Genomic DNA, 22,167 nt, shown 5'->3' with positions numbered 1-22,167 from the left:
ACAAGGAATGGCAAGATCCCCACTCACAAAACTCCTTTAATAGAAGTAGCTACCCAGACCCCTCATTACTAGCTTAAACCTCCCTTCTCTTAGGAACTGAGATGTGGACAGTCAGCCCTAATACTTTGGATTTAGGTTAGGAAAAAAATAAGGAATCCAAAGACAAGAGTTAGAAGCCAAAACTTGGAGCCAGCATGAGAACTGGGGGGCAAACAAACACAGGAACTAGGGGACACAATTTAGCCATAAAAGAACCAAGAATATCTGCAAACCTGTGGCATGTCATGCAACCAAGTCCAAATGAAAGAACGGGGCCTATATTTTAGGCCCAGGACCCTGCAGCTGCCAGGGCAATCAAACACAACTGGATCTGAGGTTTCTCAATTCCAGTTAGGCTTCAAATTGGGTTCAAGCCTTTATCCCTTGACAAGCTCCACCAGTTTTGGAGCAGTGATAGCTTTATCTGGCTAGGACTAAGCCAATTTATGTCACTAGGAAAGGGAAGCATATCAGGGGGTGCTGGGGCCTGGTCACCTCATGCCTCTGGATAGAGATCCTCTGGGTGAGAGACACCTTAGATGTATTTGAGGAATGGTGGGTGCTTTTGGATATTCTCTATTTAGTGTCTTCCTCTGGATCCTTAGTTTAAACCTGTGACCTTCACTCCTTTCCCAATTTTCTTTCATTGTCCCAAGGACTTAGTTATTGGTATAGACCTGTGGCCCTCCCCTGACAGGAAGAACTTTTAGCTTTCAGAGGAGTAATGGCTTCCCCATCCCTCATCTCACCCAGAGATGCAAATAAGAGGTAGGAGGGAAGAAGGCAGTTTCTGTGGGGAAGAAGAATATGCAAAAGAAAGCAAGCTGATGAGAAGAAGGGAAAAGCAAGAGTGGGCTTCCTTGGAGATCTGCTGGGCTAGCTAAGGGAGAAAGGACCTTAGGAATGGGTCTGGTGAAGGTAGTGGCAGCAACTGCTGCTACAAGAACATGTGTAATTGAGTGGTCTGGCCTTTTAAGAGAGAGCAAGAAGCCCTGTAAAAGAGGTCCAGCTGTGGGCATTTAGGTAATGTGAGGGAGTATCCCACTACTAACTAAAAACCCCAGAGAAGAGATCAGAGGGAACAAACTGTGTGGAAGAGTAGTCTGTGGGTATGAAGTGAACTGGAACCAAAATAAATTCTCTGCTAGGAAGGACCATGTTACTGTGTGGGGCAAGAGCCAAAGGGCCCCTCCTTCAGAGAAGGGCTAATGGCTTTTGTTTTCTCATTTGGTTTACTTGTTTTTTGGGGTGCAAGGACTGTAGTTTTTGTATTGAAAGGATTGGCTGAAGAACTCTTTAGGGAGCAAAGCCAGCCTGCAAGGAAGCAGGGTCACCAATGTGCTTACATCATCTAAGGGAGGAAAAGCACCTGAAGAGCCAAATGGAACTGTTGGCCAATGGCTTGCTGCTCCAGCAAAAGTGGTGGTACCTAGTTGTCCAGGAAGAAAACTAGTGCACTGGCTAGCAGGAGGGGAAAGGGGTGACCCTGGGAATGTACCTGGGATAGCAGAGGCCTAGACCAAGCAGCTGCCTAAGGCAGTGAAGAAGCTGCCTACATGGAACACACTAAGGAAGCCTAGGCAGCAGAGAGGATTAATGCCATTGATATTGCTTCTCTGCAGAATCCTAATAGTGAAGGCCTCAGGGAAGTTGCTTGAACCCTTATCCCCCCACCATATCATCCACCTCCTCTGCTGCTGCTGCAGTGTGGCCGACATCAGCTGCCAGGGCAGAAATGTCTTTAGTAATGGTGAGGATGCCCCTTTGAGGAGAACCTGGTCCCTATCATCCAAGGGGAGAGATGACCTTATCAAGATCCTCCCCTCTGCTAGTCTTAGCTTCCTGGGACAAGATGCCCGCTGCATCCTCTGGGGTGCTCCTGGCTGCAGACAGCAACTGCAGACCACCAGGCCTGAGAAGATGGTGGCTGGCACTCAATAGCCAGGCTCCAAACAGGCTGTAACTCTGGGAGCAGTGAGGGAGGACGGAGCACCATACCCACCTCAAAAACCGTTGGCAGTGAAGCTGCAAACATGGAAGCCATTATAGCACACCCACGCCTGGTGTCATCAGGGACCCCTTGTCCCTCAACCCCTTTGCCTGAGGTGCTGCTATTGCAGCACCACAGCAGCCTGGAAGACCTTTCACCCTATTCCCAATTCCAGACTCCTCATCTCTGCTGCCTCCTTATGTTCCCCTTCCCTGCTCCCCATCAGATGTCACACTCCCTCTACCACTCACTGTTGTGTTTGGGGGAAGAGATGAGCCATGGTGCTTGATGAGGGATCCGCAAAGAGTGAGAAAGGAATGATCGTGCCCCTACCCAGGCTTTGAAGAAGCAGGTGAGGCCAGTTAGAGAGCAACCTGGGTGTTAGGATCTCAAAGCCTTATGATAAAACCCCTAAAGATAGCATTGCTTAACTCCAGAGGCTGCAGGGATTGTCCTCACAAGGGCCAGGTGCTCTCCGGCTTTTGGGAGGGAGGGTATTCCAGGGGGTTCCTGCAGGAGACAAGTGGCATCCCATTCATCTGCTCATGGGCTGTAACCAGAAGGAAACCCTGGTACATGCCTGCCACAAGTGTGCAAGACAACAGTCCCTTTACTACTTCAAGCATCCCTTATTTGAGGTTCAGGATCCACTTTTACCCATACTTTTTATTTTAGGGATATCCCATATGTGGCCCACAAGGTCCTGGGATTTTCTAGTAAACCTTTCTGGCCCTAATGAAGCTTTGCACCTACCAGACCAGGAAAGAGGTGCCAGCTAGAGGAAACCTGGGCCACTGCAAAACTATCTTCTTTTCACTCATCTGTGCACATCTCTGAGCTAAGTTTCAGTAGGCAGCATACATGGGTTCCTTGGATACATTCAAGGGGGCATGTGCTTTAGCCAGAGTTCTCTGCTTGCTGCCCTTTGACACCCACATTATTAAACTCTGACCTACACTCTCGTTCCTGTTTTCTCATCCTTTTTCCAAAATGGTAGTTATTGTAACAAGGCCTAAGTCCTTTTATCAAGAATAGGGCTAGGCAGTAGATTTAGAAATGAACAGCTGGTAGCTAATTAGATAATGGCCTGCTCAGGTGCCCTCAGCTCAGAAGGAGTCAGGGCCTATATAGTCCCTTCCACTGAGGCAGAGAGTGTTCATGACTGTGAAAGCTTGGCTAGACCTACACATGAAATATAAATGACCAAATTAAAATAACAGTACATCTTACACAAAATTGTAAAATGGTGACTGGGACCATGTGAAATGAAGCAATCTGAGCTCCCAATCCCAATCTCCTGTGCTAGTTCCAAATGTACCCAATGTCTGAACCATTCATAAATAACTGCATCTCCCTACTTGAATGTATCCTCCCTGTTGACACATCCTCCCTTCATTAAGGTATAGTTCTTGGAATAGGCATTTAATGTCTGTTTGGGGTTTTCCAAATATCTCCACAGACCATCACCATTTCAGAATATTTTGTGTTCTGCCCCACTGTTAAAACAACTACCCAAAACAGTGTCTTGTAATCAGTGCCCCAAGGTATCCCATTCAGGCAGTCAAGACCCATCCCATTTGTTTGAAATGTAACCTCCAGACTGATCAAAAAGCTTGCAAAAACAAGCTTCACAACTGAATGACCCAAACCAGGATCCAAGGAGTTAACAGCTGTAATACAATGGGATTAACTAACTGCCCTACCTGCTTTGTTTGGACTTTAATCAAATATCAAGGAGGAATTCTTTGAAGCTATACAATTGAAAAGTATAAGAAGGAAAGAGTTGCTGAGGAGTGTGCTTCAGGAGAGAAAGAGAAATCACTGCAACCTGCGCCCTGGCAGGGGAAATACCATGACAATGATGATGGCAGGGGACATACCCTGATAGAAGTAATGCAATTAAAATGGCACTGTGGTTGCACCCTTGTCTGCTTGCGGACAGGACTCCCTACGAGAGCCTCATAGTTAGCTTCCCTCTGGCCAGCTTCCAGTGGGAGAATCTCAGCTACACATGGACTTTATGGAAATAGGAGACTCCTCCATAGCTTGCTCCTGCAGCCACATGGCTGAGGGCAAGCCAAACTCAGGAGCATCTGAACTGAAAGCTTCTGGGCTTGGACCTGCATGTAGGATGCCTGCCAAAGGATTTGGAAGCATCTGAAGCCCCAGGCAGGGGTGAAGGATTTTTGCCGGTAGGAGGGCCACATTTGGTTCTTGAATGACTCACAGATTTGGATTTGGTTTGACTGGTTTGACTTGGCACATGAAACATTTTCCTTAAAAAAAAACAACAAAGAAAAACGTTCACCCAGGTGATACTCTCAGTGTGGGATCCTCACCAGGTGAAGGCTGTGGAAAAAAAAAAAGGCTTTGAGAAAAAAAACCTGACACTCACCAGCTGCTGCCAGGTGTGTGTGTGTTGGGGGGGGTGATCCCCGCTGCCCCCCATTGCCCCACGCCATGTGGGGGGGGGCCTCTACCATGAGCCCCCATCCCCCGCCCACTCTCTGAGCCCCAACTCCTGGCTCTTAAAAAAAAAAAGTCCCCACTCACCAGCTAATGCCAGGTGGGGGGGGGAGGGGGCGGTGATCCCTGCTGCACCCTGCTGCCCCACACTGCAGGGGGGATGGGGAGGCTCTGCCATGAGCCCCCAGAAGCCCTGAGGCCACTGCAGCAGCTAATAAGGCTGGGGTTTGGGGGTTTTTTTTAAAGAGCTAAGAGCTGGGGCCGTGCAGGGCAGCCATGCAGGGGGGCTGGGAGAGTGGGTCGGGGTCAGGAGGCACTCAGGGGGGCTGGGGGAACAGGCAGAGGATGGGGCCTGGCAGGGGTCCTCCCATGGTCCCCTCCCCCATGCTCCAGCCCCCCCTCTCCCACCCCCTACTTACCAGCACGGAGTCCAGATCCAGCTCCCTGAAGTATCTAGTGGGGCCTGCCTGAATCTCCGAAGCTCTCCCAATCTTTTCTGAATCAATTCAGAGAGCTTTGGATTGATTCAAACCTTGTAATTGGTCTCCTGATTCGATTTGGATTCAGAGATTCAGCCACCAAATCAAGCCAAATCTCCTCCAAATCAAATCAGCACCCAAAGCTTTGCACAGCCCTAGTATCCAGATGTACCTGAGTGTAAGGAATGGGATTAGATTGGCCACAAAGAAGCGCCACTCCCACCACTAGCAATGGAGTCCACTACAGTTAATGCATTCAGTGGCTTCCCTCCAGCCATTGAGGGAGCCTTGTAGTTTCCTAATGGGCCCAGCAAATAGGCCTGTCTCTCAGTAGCAGACAGTGAATGTAAGGAAAAAAGTATTATAGCAGGGCCTACCTGGACTGATTCTCTTTCCTATCCCTCTTCCCCTACAGCTTTGGGAATGGAAACATTTTAATGAAAGGGAATAGCCATTATAAAATGCTTTCATGGTTATTAAAGGCAGGTTGGTGTTTTGTTTATGTTTGTATGGGGATGATGACAGGTTTGGGCTTTATAGATTTAGGTTTGCAGTCTCATAATGTCCTACATTTGAAAGCTTGTCTAATTTCATTCCAACCATTCAGTTGGTCCAATAAAAGATATCACCCTTGAAAAATCTTTGTCTGTTGTATAATTCCTGGACCATCACAGCTACAACATCATTCTAACAGGACTCATAATTAGTGAGCAGAAAGAAAGAGATATTTTGTAGTTATGCTGTATTGTGTGCTGTTGTAATTTGCCTAGTGTTTTGTTTAAAAGAAAAGAAATTTGTTGCACATGCACACACACACTTCAGATATCTGGATGGAGCATGACTGAAGGGTAGAAAAAAGCTAGAGCAGTGGGAAAGTGACAGATAGAAGAAGCTCAGAAGAATTTTGAGGTGGGAGCAAACAACAATCATGGGTTGTTCTAGCTTCTGTCCTCTGGAAGAGGAGTGGATGTGGGCCCATGGGGGACTGCTGGAATGAAACAGAGAAAAAGAAAGGGGATGGCCATTCAAGGGTAGCTGCAAGCAGGTGAAGCCTCCATAACAGCAACAGGGGCTGCACTGGTTTCTAGGAGTTAGCAGCAGCCATAAGGGCTGGGGCCTTGCAAGAGATTGCACCCTTCAGCAGTCAAAGTCTGTTTTGCTCCTACACATATTGTCATGTGCAAGAACAGTGGAAAGCACTCCTTCTCCACCCTGCCTGAGGAAGCCCCACTTGGGATACTGCATTAAAACCTGGACTCATCAGTATGGGACAGCTCAGAAAACAGTGCTAGAAATGTCTGTGAGGTACACAGGTCCATGTCTGAATACAGTTGTATTCAGCTCTGTGCTGATGGCAGGATTCCCATGAACGTCCCTCTTCTTTTGTGAGTGTCAAGCCCAATGCAGTGCTTATGATGTACCAGTCAGGAAGTAGAACATGGTAATTATCATGACCCAGGGCTACATGTCATGGGGTTCCTGCAGGAGACATGTGGCATCCCATTTATCTGCTCATGAGCTGCAACCAAGAGGGAAAACCTGACACACTTACTGTGAGTATGCCTTTACCCTGGCATGTCCCATAGAGTTCTGATGGTGCACTTTGGCAACATTTTACCCAGTATTCTAATAGAGGCTTTGAAGCAGACTAACCTTGAACTAGGCCAGACATTTCACTTAGATCCCTGCCATAATATATCCTCTATGTTAGAATCAATAAATCTTTCGGAGCGTCTGCCCAAACTATAGGCCCTTCACCATCACATTCTAGGTAGGATCTGTCTCTGCTACCCCAAACTGAGGACCCATGGCTGCTTTGTGAGGAATGAGCTGTGTAGAACAGATCCGTGGGGAGCCCTAGGGAAGGGGCCTGTTTGGGTGAGGGGAAAATGGTCATTCTCATTGGTGGCATAGTGCAGAACCCTCAGCTATTCCTTTCAGGCTTCTGGGCCTTGATCTAACACATCTTACACCTGTTGCCTGTCCTGAACTGGGCAATTATGAAACTGTTTAAATCAGCAGATGCAAACTTTTAAATACAGTAGACCCCTGTTTTACGCTTATTCAATTTATCCATGTCTTGCATTTACACAAATTAATATTAATACCCAAGCAGAAAAATACACCCCAAGATGCACGTCATTCATGTATATACACATATATACGTGAACGCCTTGTGAGATGCACAGACTGAGTCAAATGGAGTTACGCGCAGCTTGGATTCCCAAGCAGGATTCTGGAGGCTCGCTCAGTCTCAGTGTTGCCATTGTGGTAGCAGCATATGTTTACAATATGTTTTTGTAACATAATAAATAAAGTATTGGTTGAAAAAGGTTTTATTTTGGTACCTTTGGTGTCATAAATGAGAGATCTAAGGAATGCAACCCCTCATTTTTCTATTATTGCCTATGGGAAAATTCACTTCGAGTTGTGCAAATTCGACATATGCAAGGTTTCTCAGGAACACAATATACACATAAGTTGGGAGTCTACTTACTGAAGTTGATCCTTCAGTGACCTTTGCTCAACTTTCCTTGTGCAACAGCCGCGTCGTTTTGAAAGGGAGGGCCTGTGAACGTCTAGATCTGATCTACCCTGGGTTCATCTACATGTTCATTAATACGCTTTTGCTACTGCTCATTAAGTTTAGTGGTCAACACTCACTGTTAACTCAACTTTGCAGGTGAGGGGTGGGGGCAGGTTCCAGGCTGGAGATGCGTTAGCAAGAATCAGGAGAGATTCCAGACAGGAGTATTACAGTTGTAGAGAGTATTATAGTTCATTAGATCCCCACATGGGAACCACTTGTGAAAACAAGCCTGTTTTAGATTTGGGGAAGAACTTGTCACCCCCAAGTTTTAAAAGAGCAGAAATCCCTGAGCTGGCTTTTGAGTACATCCAGATCTAAAAGAAATGGGAGTGCAATGGCAGTCTGAAATAAAAGCAACCCACCCTCAGCAGTGGGGCAACAGTGACACCTGGTGGCAACAAAGAATGGGCAACCCCCAGCTGCAGCAAAGACCCTTGAGGAAGGAGAGACCCTTGACAGGGGCAAAGTCCAGTGTGGGTCTCTCTACCAGCTCTGGCCACTTAGGCATGGGTATTCAAGTCCCCAAGAGCAGAGAGGCAACCCTTGATGGCAAGGAATAGCAGGACCCTCTGAAGTCTATCTCCCTACCCAGCACCTGCCACTTCCGGCTGATTAGGTGGTAGAGGCTCCCAACAGCAGCCCTGGGTGTCTCCATTCACACGAGACTGGGCTAGTAGTTCCCCTGGATTGTTTTGGGAGTGACTGAGAGCTGTTTGGGGTTTCAATGAATGTTTAATAGTTAAGGGTTTGTTTAAGGTTGCTGTTTTGTCCCTTTTCCTGGATTAATAAACCCTGTTCGAGTGGACTTTTTGTTTGTGAGTCGTGGGGAAGTTTGTTCACTTCAGAACACTATTTTTTCCCCAGGGCTTCTGGATGGAGGCTTGAGTGTGAATAGAAAGTTTGTGTTAAATCCCCACATTTGAACCCAGCTCTTTATACTGCCATCAAGTGCCTGGCAGAGAGGTTACACAATATGAGCGTATGAGCTGGTTCTACACATCTCCCCAATTCCTTTCCACATGGGCACCTTCTTCTACTGCCCCATCCCTGTCAGTGTCCCAGGAAGCATTCTGGTCATCCAGCCACTTCACTTCCAGAAAGCTAAAGGCTGCTACTGTCAGGAGGGAAGAGTTCTGAGCTGTGAACATGCCTTTACTGGTCTGCTGTCTATGAGAGCTCTTATCCTCCCTCTTCTACCACCTTCAGGGTATCCAAGAAAGATCAGTCCTTGGGCCTGCTCTTCACACTTCCAGGAGCATATCACCGACCCCTGATGATTCCCTCAGGGGCCGTGTCTACATGAGACATTGACTGCACAGTAGCCTATGACTACTGCTCAGTAGCCTCATGTGGCAGGAAGAATGACACAATGCTACTGTGCAATAGTCATCAACTAGCTCCTGCACAGTAGGGCTGTGTGAAATGTTGCTGTCCGTTTCATTTCGACACTGTTTCATACATTTCGTAGATTTCATAGACATTAGGGCTGGAAGGGACCTCGGAAGATCATTGAGTCCAGCCCCCTACCCAAAGGGCAGAAAGTCAGCTGGGGTCATAGGATCCCAGCAAGATAAGCATCCAGTTTGCTCTTGAAGGTTCTCGATGTAGGCGCTTGAACCACCTCCGGTGGCAGGCTGTTCCAGACCTTGGGGGCTCAGACAGTAAAGAAGTTCTTCCTTATGTCCAGCCTGAAACGGTCTTGTAGTAGTTTATGACCATTCAACCTAGTTGTCATCCCTTGGGGCGCTCTGGTGAACAAATGTTCCCCCAGATACTGGTGGTCACCCCTGATAAACTTATAGGTGGCCATCAGATCACCCCTGAGCCTGCGCTTTTCCAGGCTAAAGAGCCCCAGGGCTCTCAGCCTGTCATTGTAGGGTCTGCTTCCCTGACCTCTGATCATGCGCGTGGCTCTTCTCTGGACTCTCTCAAGCTTCTCCACATCCTTTTTGAATTGTGGAGCCCAAAACTGGACGCAGTACTCCAGCTGTGGCCTCACCAAGGCCGAGTACAAGGGGAGAATGACGTCCCGGGATTTGCTTGAGAAGCATCTATGGATGCAAGCCAGCATTTTCGTTGCTTTACTAGCCACAGCATCGCACTGCAGGCTCATATTCATTTCGACTCATTTCGACCTCGAAACAGTGAAATCAAAATGAAACAAATGGCTTCGAAACAGCTTCAAAACAAAAAGAGGCTAATCAAAACATTTTGAAAGTTTTGAAACATTTCGAGTTTTGAAGCAGCCAGCAGTCAGGTGGTGGGAGACAGGGGAGAACCAGGGCTGCGCTCCCAGTGGCTTTAGGCTCAGCCAGGTGGGAAGTGCATCCCTGACTCTCCCCACCTCCCATGGCTGGGGTGCAGGAAGCCAATCAGAGCACAGGCAGGAGAAGGCAATCGGGCTGGGGAAGGCAACTCAGCCCAGCTGGGATGAATTCCCAACCCCAGCACGACCATCGCACTGGGGAAACGAACTCAGCCCTCAGCCCAGTTCGTTTCCCCAGCTGGATAGTTGTGCTGGGGAGGGGAACTCAGGCCAGCTGGGATGACTTCCTTTCCCCAGCCTGATCTAACTCAGCTGGGCTGAGTTCCCTTCCCCAGCCGGGTCTAATGCTGGGGAGGGGAGATGAGCAATTGGGCTCAGTTCCCTTCCCCAGTCCCAGGCAGCAGCACTGGCTTCCCTCCCTCATCTGGCAGGCAGCACTCAACCCGAGGAGGACTGGCACAGCCCCCACAGCCCTCCCGGGGTTGGGCCCCGGTCTGCCTGCCAGATGAGAGAGGCTGTTCCAAGCTTCCCCATTATAGTGAATGGGCAAAACATCGAAACAGTGTGGAAACAGCCTCACTGTTTCGAGGAAGAGAAACAAAACAGCTGTTTCGAATGGAAATGAAATTTAAAAAAAAATGTTCTGTTGAAACCTTGAAACTCAAGGGGAAATGGAACAGTGCCATTTTGCACAGCCCTACTGCGCAGTCAGCATCACAAAAAAGTCATTCTTTAGTGCAACTGCACAGTTACTGGTTACTACATAGTTATTTAGTACTTGTATAAACAAGTTTATACAATTACTAAATTACAATTACTAAATTACTGCTCAATGTGTCTCACATAGACACGGTCAGGGAAGTATTGATGTTAACAAGGCCCGTATCTCCACCATCTCCTCTGCACCTAGGCAAGATACCTGTTCCCCTTGCAGGCAAGAAGAAGGCAAGCCAGCCACCATCCCACAGCTGAGCCTTCCATCAATCAGGATACCCTGCATCTTTTCCAGGGTGTTAGCCCCTTGCCAAAAGGGTTTTTTTAGGGCATCTCCCGGGGGGAAGGATGTGAGGCACAATGAGTCTCCCCTCCCTGATCTGCAATCATTAGCAATGAGGTAACACCACACCATGCCCAGGAGAGAGCTAAGCCAGACCTAGGAAGACCTTTCTCCCTTACTCTGAGACAGCAAAATACCCCCAGTCCCAGCACCAGGTGTGCAACATGGCTGTTGGATGCCCTAGTCATCCATCCACTATGGTTCTCCTTGCCCATCCATGGGTATCTGGTACCTACCATCCCTCTGGGCTTGCCTCTTCTGTATTCCCCTTGCCAAACTTTACCATATCTGCTACCTGTGGAAGCCCAGGCAGATCCCCTCCTACAATGAGAGGGTAAAATAGTGATCTAATTTCGCAATCATCTTTAATGATATAGTAGCCTCTCTTTCCCTTCTTAGTTACACAGTCTCGTTCTGCTGTTAGCAGCACACCCCATTCAGCAATTCCATAACAATGTCAGGGATGCCTTGAAATCACAGGCTTTGAAGAAATCTGTGTATCTAGATGCGTTGGTGGTATAGTGGTGAGCATAGCTGCCTTCCAAGCAGTTGACCCGGGTTCGATTCCCGGCCAACGCAAAGGGGCTTTTTTTTCTTTCCTTCCCGGAGTAAAATTTTCTTCATTTTCCTTTTATGAAACCCATATAACTAACAAAATGAGTTAAAATATGTGCCTGGATTCGTATCAAAGACAGCTACAGGCTTCTTTCCCCCTCCCGCCAGGAAGCTGGCATACACAGTACAACTTCTCCCCCTCGTGGCTTGTGAGCAAATCTACAGCTCGCAGTCATCTGTCTTCAGTTTGATGTTGCGTGGGCTGGCAACATGCTTTTCAGTGAGGGGGACAGAAGGGGAGCAGGATGGGGCTTGAAACCACTGAGTCACTGTTTTGCTTCAACAACTTCTGTTGAGTATAAAAGGAAACAAAAGAGCCAATGATCTAAATAAAATTAAGAAACCGAAAGCAAAGCGGGAAAGGGGAGGAGAGCTATAAGTCCACTCAGGAAGCAAAGAAGGGGCTATGTGCACTAAGGTCCCACCGAGATTTGAACTCGGATCGCTGGATTCAGAGTCCAGAGTGCTAACCATTACACCATGGGACCCACTAAAAAGACTGCCAGACCCATATCTGAAATAGGATTAGAAGACACTATTTTCTTCCCTATTTCCCTTTTAGGTATACAGTTTATCGTGTCTTCCATGATCTTTGCCCCTTCAATCAAGGCTCCACCACAGGAGCTGGCCCCGCAGAAAACCCACACACACTAAGTCACATTTTTACAGCAATTCATATTTGCGAGCAAAAATGCATTATAAAAGCACCCGCCCGAACAGGGACTTGAACCCTGGACCCTCAGATTAAAAGTCTGATGCTCTACCGACTGAGCTATCCGGGCTCTTGTAAAAATTCCGCGCGCAGGTCTAAAAGAATCACTCTGAAGATGACTCAGTGTGAACAATCTCGCTTAGAAATTGTGTACGCTTTATCAATTAGCAGGCAATACAAACCGCCCCAGGGAGACTACTTCAATCGCCCGCCCTGGGCACGCAGGACACCCTCCGTGCTCCTTGGCGGGCGCTGCAGTGATGTGATGCCAGACAGACACGGAGCTGTGATCTCCGAGCCATGCATGCACTGTTACCTGCCCTCCTCGGGGCTGCGCGGTCGTGGAGGAATGAGCACTGGGGATCAGCCCCACGGTGCCCCACGCCTGGGGACAGTACCCCCAGCGGGGAAGGACCCTAGCCCTAGCCCATCTCCCAGCATCAGAGCCAGGGCATCTGCTAACTCTGGGACCACCTCCTTAATCCTCCCTCGCTCCCGCCTAGCTTGTCACGTCCAAACCAAAGCTAGAACTGAGGCTGTAGCGACTTCCTGAAGCGCCTTCCCTTCCGAGTTGCTGGAGATCCCAAAGACTGCGGGGTCATCTCCGTCTTCATACACAGACCACCCCATCCCATCCCATCCCTTCCCTTCCCCCAGACATCATTGCTAGCCAGCCCCTTGGTCTACACTAGCCTCCTTGCCGAACATTACTTAGGTCAATAGAAACTTTTTATACAGCGTTTACAAGCGAATAATTTCTAGGACATCTTTATTAGTGCATTCACCTGGAACAGGCCCACCTTTTCTGTGCAGGGGTAGGTGGCCCTGAAAAGGACCTTGGGGTCGAATACTCGGGATGACTTTGTTCCTGGACAGACTTAGCCTGGCGTTTCAGGGCCTGCACCTCTCCACCGCAAGCACGGTGCTGGGAGCCCAGGCAGCAACTCTTCCCAGGACACATGCCAGTTGGTCTTGCCTTGCTGGCCCTTGAGGGGACAAGTCGCCCAGCGAGTTGGGAAGGGCGGGGGAAGCCGCAGATGGTTCCAGCAAGCGGAGAAGCAGCCCTTACTGCAGTAAACTTTCTGACAAGAAGCCTAAATTAATTAGGTGTGCACCGCGGCCAGCGCTTCCTGAACTGAGCACCCACTCTCAGGCCACCTTACGGTCCCCTTCACCTGCTGTGATGGAGTTCACTCAGAGCAGGTCGCTCCTCTCCGAGATCTTCCCCCTCCGCAGCACCCAAGCCTCTGCCAACTCCCCGGCCCTCTGATCATGGCTGGGGGCTGCTCCGGCGCCCACCTACTGCAGCCACGTTGCTTCCCCCACTGCAGTTGCACAGACCAGGTGGGGGAACCGTAGAGGGTTGTGAAAGTCCCTCCTCCCAGGGAAAAACCACTGGAGGTGGGGAAGAGACACCCGTCTGTGCCTGGGACTCAAATCCCCCACTCCCATGCCGCGCGGGGGGGGGAGGGTGCTGGGGGCGCCAGGCGGCCTCGTCCGAAGCGCTCAGGCAACTGTTGCAAACTCTGGTCAAGCCATACTTCAGCAAAGCTCGCTCCCTCCTTCCGCAGCCCCGAGATCCAGCCTTGTCTGATCCCACACACCTCCCGGGGCACCAGCAGCAGCAGCATTTCTGGAGCGCAGGGCAAGCATCTTTGCTTCACGACTCAAGTGACTGGCAACTATAAGCAAATATATAAGAACTCAAAACATTTTTACGCTAGCGTTAACTCAACGTTTCCCAATTGAAATGATCCCAGCTCTTTCTATGCGGGGATAGGTGGCCCTGAAAAGGGCCTTTGGGTCGACTAAGTGCAGGGACTTTGATTTAGCCGCCGAATCCGTAGAGGGTGCGGCCCTGGCGCTTCAGGGCGTAGACCACGTCCATGGCGGTCACGGTCTTCCTCTTGGCGTGCTCCGTGTAGGTGACGGCGTCGCGGATGACGTTCTCCAGGAAAACCTTCAACACCCCGCGGGTCTCCTCGTAGATGAGCCCCGAGATGCTCTTCACGCCCCCGCGGCGGGCCAGGCGGCGGATGGCCGGCTTGGTGAAGCCCCGGATGTTGTCCCGCAGCACTTTGCGGTGCCGCTTGGCGCCTCCCTTCCCGCCCAGACATACCCACCCCTTTCCGTGCCGACCGAGCCAAAAGCAGCGCCCGCCTGGCAGTCTATAGATAGTGCATTCCGACCGCAAGGTGAACTAAGAAAGGCGGTAAAGACCCGCCCCCCCTCGCCCCTCACCCCACCCAGCCTGAGAGAGTGACGTTTATTTTCTCCCACCAATTGAACACGTTGCGTGTCTCTCTCCAACCAATTAGCGCTAAGCTTCAGATTCAAATCATAAAGCCTTGCCGCCGCCTCTTGAGCAGGCGCAGACTGGCTGCACACAAAGCAATACGGAATCTCCTCCCGCCTGACTGTCCGACTGAGCCCTGCCTGGTGACGGTATAGCGCCCCGGCCAATGAGAGGGATCGCAGCGGACCAATCCGCAAGCAGCGTTTGAATTCAAAAGCCGAAATTGGCGCCAGCCCTTGAAAGAGAGCATGCGCACAAAGGAGCCGTGGGCGTGAACAAGCGAGCGCCCTAACAGCAAAGGGCTGGCTGGGAATGGGGGTACGGCGGCCGTCGCCCCTTGCACGTCTTAGGGTGCGATCTTTTTCCCAAGCGCCCGTTAACCGAGGGGCCTGTATTTTCTCATGATTTTTTCTACATCATTTATTGCAAGACTACGTGAGCGGCGTGCTTGACAGACACCCATGTGAGAAGCAACCATGGCAGGTTTCAGTGCCAAGTCCCCAGGAGACAGCCTTTGCGGGTTGCTTGCTAGGACCCAGTCCAAGAAGCGAAACATTGATTTAACTCGTAGCGCCATCCCCAGCCTGCCTTCCTCTCCCCTTTACTACAAAGAGGGTGCCACTGAAATGTTGGGGGTGGGGGTATTTAAGTAAAATTTCAAGCTGCGGCTCGGGGACGAATGCCTCCCTTCTCCACAAGTTTTTACTTATATGTATTAATTTTCCAAACATCAAGGGTGTCACGAACTTCCCACGGTCTCGCTCCCCTCCCGCTTTGTCTGCCTCAAAACACCGCCCCCAGCTCAAGGGTCGTGACTTCCTGGAAGTGTTGCAGACCTCGGCCTTTTCCTCCAGTGCCTCCGGGCGCTTGGGGAATTCCCTTACAGAGGCTTTTCCTAAAGCATTTAGATGAGTTTGATTCTAGATGTAAACACATCACGTGCTCAGACACGGGACTGACACAAACCGTGAGAAAGCGCCAAGGTATTTTATTTAAAATGTGAACATCCGTCCACGCACAAAAGCCAGCTCTCGATACTACCATTTCACACCCACATAAAAACCCGTAAAAGATGCGGGATAAGTTTGAACTTACGTTTCTTTTTAAACATACAAAAGAGGAATGAAGCAGCTCTCTCAAGGAGTAAGTGGGTGGCTCTTAAAAGAGCCTTTGGCTTGGGCGGTTCTGGGGACGAAGCCAGAAGCAGGTTACTTGGAGCTGGTGTATTTGGTGACAGCCTTAGTACCCTCCGACACGGCGTGCTTGGCCAACTCCCCGGGCAGCAGCAGCCGCACGGCCGTCTGGATCTCCCGCGACGTGATGGTCGAGCGCTTGTTGTAGTGCGCCAGGCGGGACGCCTCGCCGGCGATGCGCTCGAAGATGTCGTTCACGAAGGAGTTCATGATGCCCATGGCCTTAGACGAGATGCCGGTGTCGGGGTGCACCTGCTTCAGCACCTTGTACACGTAGATGGAGTAGCTCTCCTTGCGGCTCTTGCGCCGCTTCTTGTCGCCCTTCTTCTGGGTCTTGGTGACGGCTTTCTTTGAGCCCTTCTTGGGGGCGGGCGCAGATTTGGCGGGCTCCGGCATGCTGAGAACTCTACTCTATTCCGTCTCAAAAAAAAAAGTAATGGCGCAATCCCCTAGGCAGCCCCTGTATTTATAGAGTGCGTATGCAAATGAAGGTGCCTTAAGAATCGCGTCGCTATTGGTTGTTAAAGCTCACACGTCATACCTTAAGGCCGGCTTCTATGCAAATAGACTTACTCCAATTTCCACGTTCCTATTGGATGCAAATAGCATTTTCTTTCTCAATTGGCCGGGATGTTGTTTCGTTCTCTTATTGGCTGCTTCAAGAGGGCTCCGTAATTAACCAATCAAGACCCGCTCTCCTCATTCCCACAAGGGTATAAAAAGTAGGGACGGAACTGTTTTGCGATTGCTGAGCGTTTGTTGTTGCAAAGGGGTGGTGGCGCTTAAAGGCGAAATCATGTCCGGTCGCGGCAAGCAGGGAGGTAAGGTGCGGGCTAAGGCTAAGTCCCGGTCTTCTCGCGCGGGGCTGCAGTTCCCTGTCGGCCGTGTGCACCGCCTGCTTCGCAAGGGTAATTATGCTGAGCGAGTGGGAGCCGGGGCTCCCGTCTACTTGGCAGCAGTGATGGAGTACCTGACAGCTGAAATCTTAGAGCTGGCCGGGAACGCAGCCCGCGACAACAAGAAAACTCGCATCATCCCCCGCCACCTCCAGCTGGCAGTCCGCAACGACGAGGAGCTGAACAAGCTGCTCGGGGGAGTCACTATTGCCCAGGGGGGCGTCCTGCCCAACATCCAGGCGGTGCTGCTGCCTAAGAAAACCGAGAGCCACAAAGCCAAGGGCAAGTGAGATCTGCGGATTTGGACCTAGACTTAGAGACATTGCAAATACCCAAAGGCTCTTCTAAGAGCCACCCACTCACTTCACTGAAAGAGCTGTGGATCTGTGCTCTGCTTGTTAGTTGGGGGGTGCTGGGTCCTTTACTTAGTGCTTTTGGGTGTTATTTTATTTCTCAGAGAAAGCTCAGAAAGATTTTTTTAAGGTGCTTTCCGTATTACCCTTTGTCTTTAATGACACCATTTCCCTAGGCTGCCATGCCATGGCAAGATCACCCCTCCCAGTGCGGAGGACATAGCCCCAGCCCCTTTTATGCAGCACTGCGTCAGAGGGGGTTAAACAGGCCAATCTGCTGCTTTGCATTCACCAAAAAAACAAAAAAGCTATTGTCACTGGAGCCAGCCCTTCCTGAGCATGCGCTGGAAGCAGCTTTGGGGCCTTCAGCCTTTCCCCATGTCTCTGGGCAGCTGGTTTTCATTAAAGGGCAGGACCCAGGTTTCCTGCACTCAGATGGGTTGCAGACAACGTGACCCTTCTCGAGCAACCATGTCCTGATTGCCTGTTCAGCAACTGAGATGTTCTGGTGCCAAGGTGCAGCAAAGAGGGGGACCTGCTTTCTCAAGGAGTCACCTCTGCAGCCGCTTGGCTGGATCTTTTACTAAATGGGCAGCTACTGGAAAATTCTCTATCTGCTGTCTTGGCACCTTTCTGATGCCCACAGATTCTCCAATAAAGCTAGCTTTTATCACCTACTGAGTAAAAATAGGTTTGTACTTTTCCTGTGTTGTTCCCCTCCTCTTCACCTCCCTTCCTGTCCACCACAGACTTCGGGTAAAATTTTAGGTAAATATCTATGCAGACATTTCAGATCCTGTTCCTTAATATCCCACCCTAAAAAATAAGATGTGCTAAGTACATGTCAGGGAATTATACAAAGAAAAGTTCAAAATTATGCACAGAAAAAGTTGTGCAAAATTAATTACTTTTAAAAAATAAACTAAATATGACACTATTTGAACCTTTTTTATAAATATATGCAGGTACTTTGTATGGTTGGGAGGGTTAGGGTGATATGTGTGGGGGGGATTTGTGAAGGTGGGGAGTGTGGGTGTGGGTATTCCTGTGGAGTTTGTGGACAGGTGTGTGTGGGGGGGGGGTGTTATAGGAGTATGGGGGGTTTGTGGACAGGTGGGGGGTTTGTGTGGGGGAGGGGGAGTTTTGAAGGGGTGTAGGGATATGCGTGTGGGGTTTGTAGGTGGGTGTGGGCCCCCTCCCCGCCACACATTCCCCACCCTCTTGCACATTGTACAGCCCCTGCTACCAGTGGCTCAGCAGCAGCAGGCCCTGGAGCGTCAGGCAGAGCCCCCAGCAACACATGCCTCTGGCTGAGTCGGTCTCAGGGCCTGCATGTGCTGGCACAGAGCTGGCCTGGCCTGCTGGCATGCACCTTCACACCAAACCACTCTGGTTGCATGGCAGCACATGGGGGCTCGTGGCATTGCAGGCAGGAGCTGCATGCCATTGGGCTGGGTGGGCTCTGTGCCTCCATGTGAGGCTTCCCACTGGAGTGCTGGAAGCCCCATGTGGAGGTGTGGAGCCAGCTGGTCCAGCCAGATGGTGTGTAAACTGGGAGACAGGCACCATCTAACTGGTTGGGCTCCATACCTCCAAATGGAGCCACTTGTGAACACAAGCAGGAGCCCTCCCAGCCCAATGGAATGTGGCTCCCAGTCCACATGCCATAGGGCCAGACTGGTTTGGCCCAGCCTTCCACGTGGGGCTTCCAGCACTCCTGTGGGAAGCTGCACATAGAGGCACAGAGTCATGTGCCATTGGGCCAGGCTCCTGCTTGCCTCCACATGCAGCTTCCAGCTGAAGAGTTAGAAGCCCTGCGTGGAGGCACTAAGCCAGCCAGCCTGGCCCAATGGCATATGGGCCCCACCTACCCACCCACACCCCCACCCCTCAGGCAGAAGCTCCCCTCCCCACCTACCCAGCTGTCTAGTCGTGCAGCTCTGTGCCTCGACGTCATGGAAGTGGAGATACAGATCCTGCCACAATTAAATTATGCAAAATTATGCAACTGCATGGTCATGTCTTTTATGTGCAAAATTGTGCAGGTGCATAATTCCCCAGGATGTAGCTAAGATTGTTGCTTATCACTAATTCTAGTCTACTTCTATTTCCCTTGAATTGTCTTTACTCTTGGATTTAGACTACAAGATCTCTTGTTCTGTTTTGTTTTTTCCTGTGCCCAGAACAACAGGCCTGTGGTCTTTGATTAATTAGTCTCAAAGCTGCCATGATAATATAGGTGTAACCCTGCTTACATTATGCATGCTGTATTTGGTTATATCTCCCTCTACACATGGTTATGTCCCACTGGGCATATCTACACGTTCATTAATATGTTTTTGCTACTGCGCATTAAGTTTAGTACCTTTAATATGAGGTAAAGGGCAAAAGACAGCAGCAAAGGCAGGTGCCTTTTTAGTGATGCTTAATGCACAGCAGACTAATTCTACTGCACATTAGCTTATTAGCACTGTTTTTGACATGACACTTTAACGTGCAGCAGAATAGACTACTGCACATTAAAGCACATGTGTAGACACACCCAGTCTCATAGTTATGTCTGTTGTAGTAACTGTGTATTTCTTCTCTAAACACCCTCATTAATTTCGAGGTTTAGGGACACTTATACCTGTTTTGACTGTTGGGAGTAAAGTCTGCAAATGTAAAGGGCCAGGTGGATCAGATCTTTGTATCCATAGGGCCGCCCTTCTAAAAATGATGGAGTTTATAGTCACATAAATATTGCAGAAGGAAAACTGAGCTAAGGTTAGTTGAGTAGTCAGCACTTCCTGTGAGCTCTGTTGAGGTGTGCAGTAGGGTGGCCTTTGGTTTCTAGTGCAGAGGCAGTGTGCGTAAATAGCAGGAGAGACTCCAAGGAGGAGTTATTCTGTGGATGGCGTTGCAGTTGGCCATTCAATCTTCATAGGGAAAATGCTAGTTAGCACAAGGCCCCATAGTGCCACTACTCATGTGACTCTGATCCTTTGCCTCAGCATGGTATGAAATAGCAATACTACCCTGACGAGCTTATGTATCTGGTTTGCACACATAGGGCATGTCTATATGTGCATATTAATATGAAGAAATAAACTCCAGAGCAGTTTCTTGCTCCAGGTGTGCCATTTGCATGTGCACCCTGGACCACAGCATGTTGAGCCCAGTTGGAGCATCCCTGGCTGGCAGGGGCTCCCAGGGTCAACCAGACAGCCCAGGGCTGCTGCCCCCCCAGTTCAATGTGCTTCAGAGGGGCTGGCTGGGGCACAAGGGTGTTTCAGCATGGGGCTAGTTGGCAGGCAGCCCCCTACACTGAAGCACCCTCATGCCCCAGCCACCTAGGGTAGCTTCTAAACTTGCGCTGCTGTGGAGTAAAAAACTCTGCAGCAGGATAGTTCTTGTATTTAGAAGTACTATCCTGCAGCAGGGTAACTTGGTTTACTCCAGCCTAATAGGGTTGCATGTGTAGATGCAGTGTTTACTACACAACTAATTACAATTATGCACAGTAAACATCTCATGTAGATGTGCCCACAGATAGTACTTTGCTGGATTCAATTTCAGGAGGAATTGATGCATTCAGGAAAATTTATTAACTAAGTCAAATTGATTATTGCCATGCTGTCAATGCAACTTCTCCTTAGACATTCCCTGGTGTTCAGGCCTAATCAGAACAGAGTATCAGGGAACCCCTGCACTAGTGGCCAAATAGAGGGTGTTCTGACTATTGCCCCTTCCTGTGTAGGGATGAGGGGAGGGAAAGGGCACGGCTGCTAACCATGATGACCTGGGCTGCATTAGCAACACCCAGCAATCTCCTGACTAGGGAAAGATGGACTAGAGCCTGGAGGAACCTATATAAACCAAAGAACACATGAACCTGTCACAACCTCTCCCAGGTTTCTCATTCAGTTCTTAGAAGGGTAGCGGGGTGGGAGGCAGGGAGGAAGTTGTTACAGAAAACCAGATACCATTCAGTCTTTTGAGATACAAGACTATAACCCAGGGGTGGGCAAAATACAGCCCAGGGTGGGCAAATAAAATTATCCTCCCCATGGCAGGTCCCTCAGCCCAGCTCAGCCCAGGCACAGAGAGCAGCTGGGGGCCATGGCATGTGCAGCTGGTCCTGCTGCCCCCAGGCAGCAGTGGGGCTCAGTCAGCAGGGCAACCAGACTCTCTACCTGGCAGCCCCTGCAGAGGCATACCCTTCCAGCTGCTGTTGCTAGTCTCTGCCACTGCCAGCCCTGGCCCTGCTACCCAGACACCCCGGCCCTTCCGCCCTACACCCACTGCCAGAGACAACACACTGGGCAGGTGGGGTTTCCATGGAGATGAGCACAGGACCCACCTGGGCAGGTTGTGCTCAGCCGGGCAGATGGGATGGGGCCCCAGCATTCAGAAGCAGAACAGTTGGGCGGGGTCGGGGCCAGGGCCGGGCTCAGGATTGCAGGGCCATGACAGCGTGGGGCTGAGGCCCAGGACATGGACAGCTGATCCTGGCTCTAAGTACCTGTGACACACACTGGTTCCACAGGCAGGGGTGTGCAGGAAGCGAATTGCAGCTTTACCCCAGGCCCTGGTCCCATGCTGTCACCACCCTGCGGTCCTGGTACCAGGGTGCTGATCTGGCCCACAACAGCTCACCAAACCCCACTAAGTGGCCCTCCAGCCCAAATAATTGCCAACCCCTGCTATAACCCACTTACAGTTAGGTCTTCTTTTAGATACAGAATTCAAGGACAGTTACAATTCCCCCACTGATTACCCTTGTTGTACACCAGATCAAGATACAAGCATATTTCCCAGTGATTCTCCATTCCTTTTTGGCAAGTAAAGCACTACTACCACCTAAGTCATATAAAGAGGCAAGAGACAGGTCTATAACCCAGTCTTTTATTGATTACAGCCCAAATTATCAGAGTAAGCACTAGACTTTATGCATATCTAGCTAGCTACCTGCAATAACGCAATACAGATTCTCGCCTATACTGGCAGGGGGGAGATGGAGAAGGAAGGTAAAGTGCAGACTGGCAGCAGGTTGTCTTGAATTTACTGGAGTTGTCCCCCAAATTTCCACCTCCTCGTTTACACCAAATATTTATATGTTGGTTATTTAAATAAATATTCTGATTGGTTCTATTCAAATGTTTTTGTTTCATTGAGGCTTTAGAAACTCAACTGAACCAGTTTTCCTGTGGATTTGGAAGAGGCTAATTCACTG

At 49.9% G+C, this 22,167-nt stretch overlaps 3 protein-coding genes and 3 non-coding genes across 6 annotated transcripts; 2 read left to right on the top strand and 4 right to left on the bottom strand.

Annotated features, from left to right (window-relative positions):
• The first annotated feature begins 11,394 nt into the window (after positions 1 to 11,394).
• Positions 11,395 to 11,466, top strand: TRNAG-UCC (transfer RNA glycine (anticodon UCC)). Its single transcript has one exon. It is a non-coding gene; the product is annotated as a tRNA-Gly (tRNA).
• Positions 11,467 to 11,918: 452 nt separating this feature from the next.
• TRNAQ-CUG (transfer RNA glutamine (anticodon CUG)) lies at positions 11,919 to 11,990 on the bottom strand. Its single transcript has one exon. It is a non-coding gene; the product is annotated as a tRNA-Gln (tRNA).
• Positions 11,991 to 12,211: 221 nt separating this feature from the next.
• Positions 12,212 to 12,284, bottom strand: TRNAK-UUU (transfer RNA lysine (anticodon UUU)). Its single transcript has one exon. It is a non-coding gene; the product is annotated as a tRNA-Lys (tRNA).
• A 590-nt stretch (positions 12,285 to 12,874) lies between these two features.
• LOC102563514 (histone H4-like) lies at positions 12,875 to 15,087 on the bottom strand. The gene is made up of 2 exons (XM_006268847.4): positions 14,986 to 15,087; positions 12,875 to 14,339 (listed from the first exon to the last, which is right to left on the bottom strand). Exons 1-2 carry the CDS (start codon positions 15,085 to 15,087, stop codon positions 14,043 to 14,045), a joined length of 399 nt encoding a protein of 132 aa, XP_006268909.2. The 3' UTR covers positions 12,875 to 14,042.
• A 503-nt stretch (positions 15,088 to 15,590) lies between these two features.
• Positions 15,591 to 16,149, bottom strand: LOC102561863 (histone H2B 5). Its single transcript, XM_006268841.4, has one exon. The coding sequence runs from the start codon at positions 16,097 to 16,099 to the stop codon at positions 15,719 to 15,721; it is 381 nt and encodes a 126-aa protein (XP_006268903.2). The 5' UTR covers positions 16,100 to 16,149; the 3' UTR covers positions 15,591 to 15,718.
• A 298-nt stretch (positions 16,150 to 16,447) lies between these two features.
• Positions 16,448 to 16,958, top strand: LOC102561637 (histone H2A.J). Its single transcript, XM_006268840.4, has one exon. The coding sequence runs from the start codon at positions 16,500 to 16,502 to the stop codon at positions 16,887 to 16,889; it is 390 nt and encodes a 129-aa protein (XP_006268902.1). The 5' UTR covers positions 16,448 to 16,499; the 3' UTR covers positions 16,890 to 16,958.
• The last annotated feature ends 5,209 nt before the right edge of the window (positions 16,959 to 22,167 follow it).

Source organism: Alligator mississippiensis, chromosome 5 (genome assembly GCF_030867095.1).
Source record: "Alligator mississippiensis isolate rAllMis1 chromosome 5, rAllMis1, whole genome shotgun sequence".
In the NCBI taxonomy this organism is placed as follows: Eukaryota; Metazoa; Chordata; order Crocodylia; family Alligatoridae; genus Alligator; species Alligator mississippiensis.
This window is presented reverse-complemented; position numbering and strand designations above follow the sequence as displayed.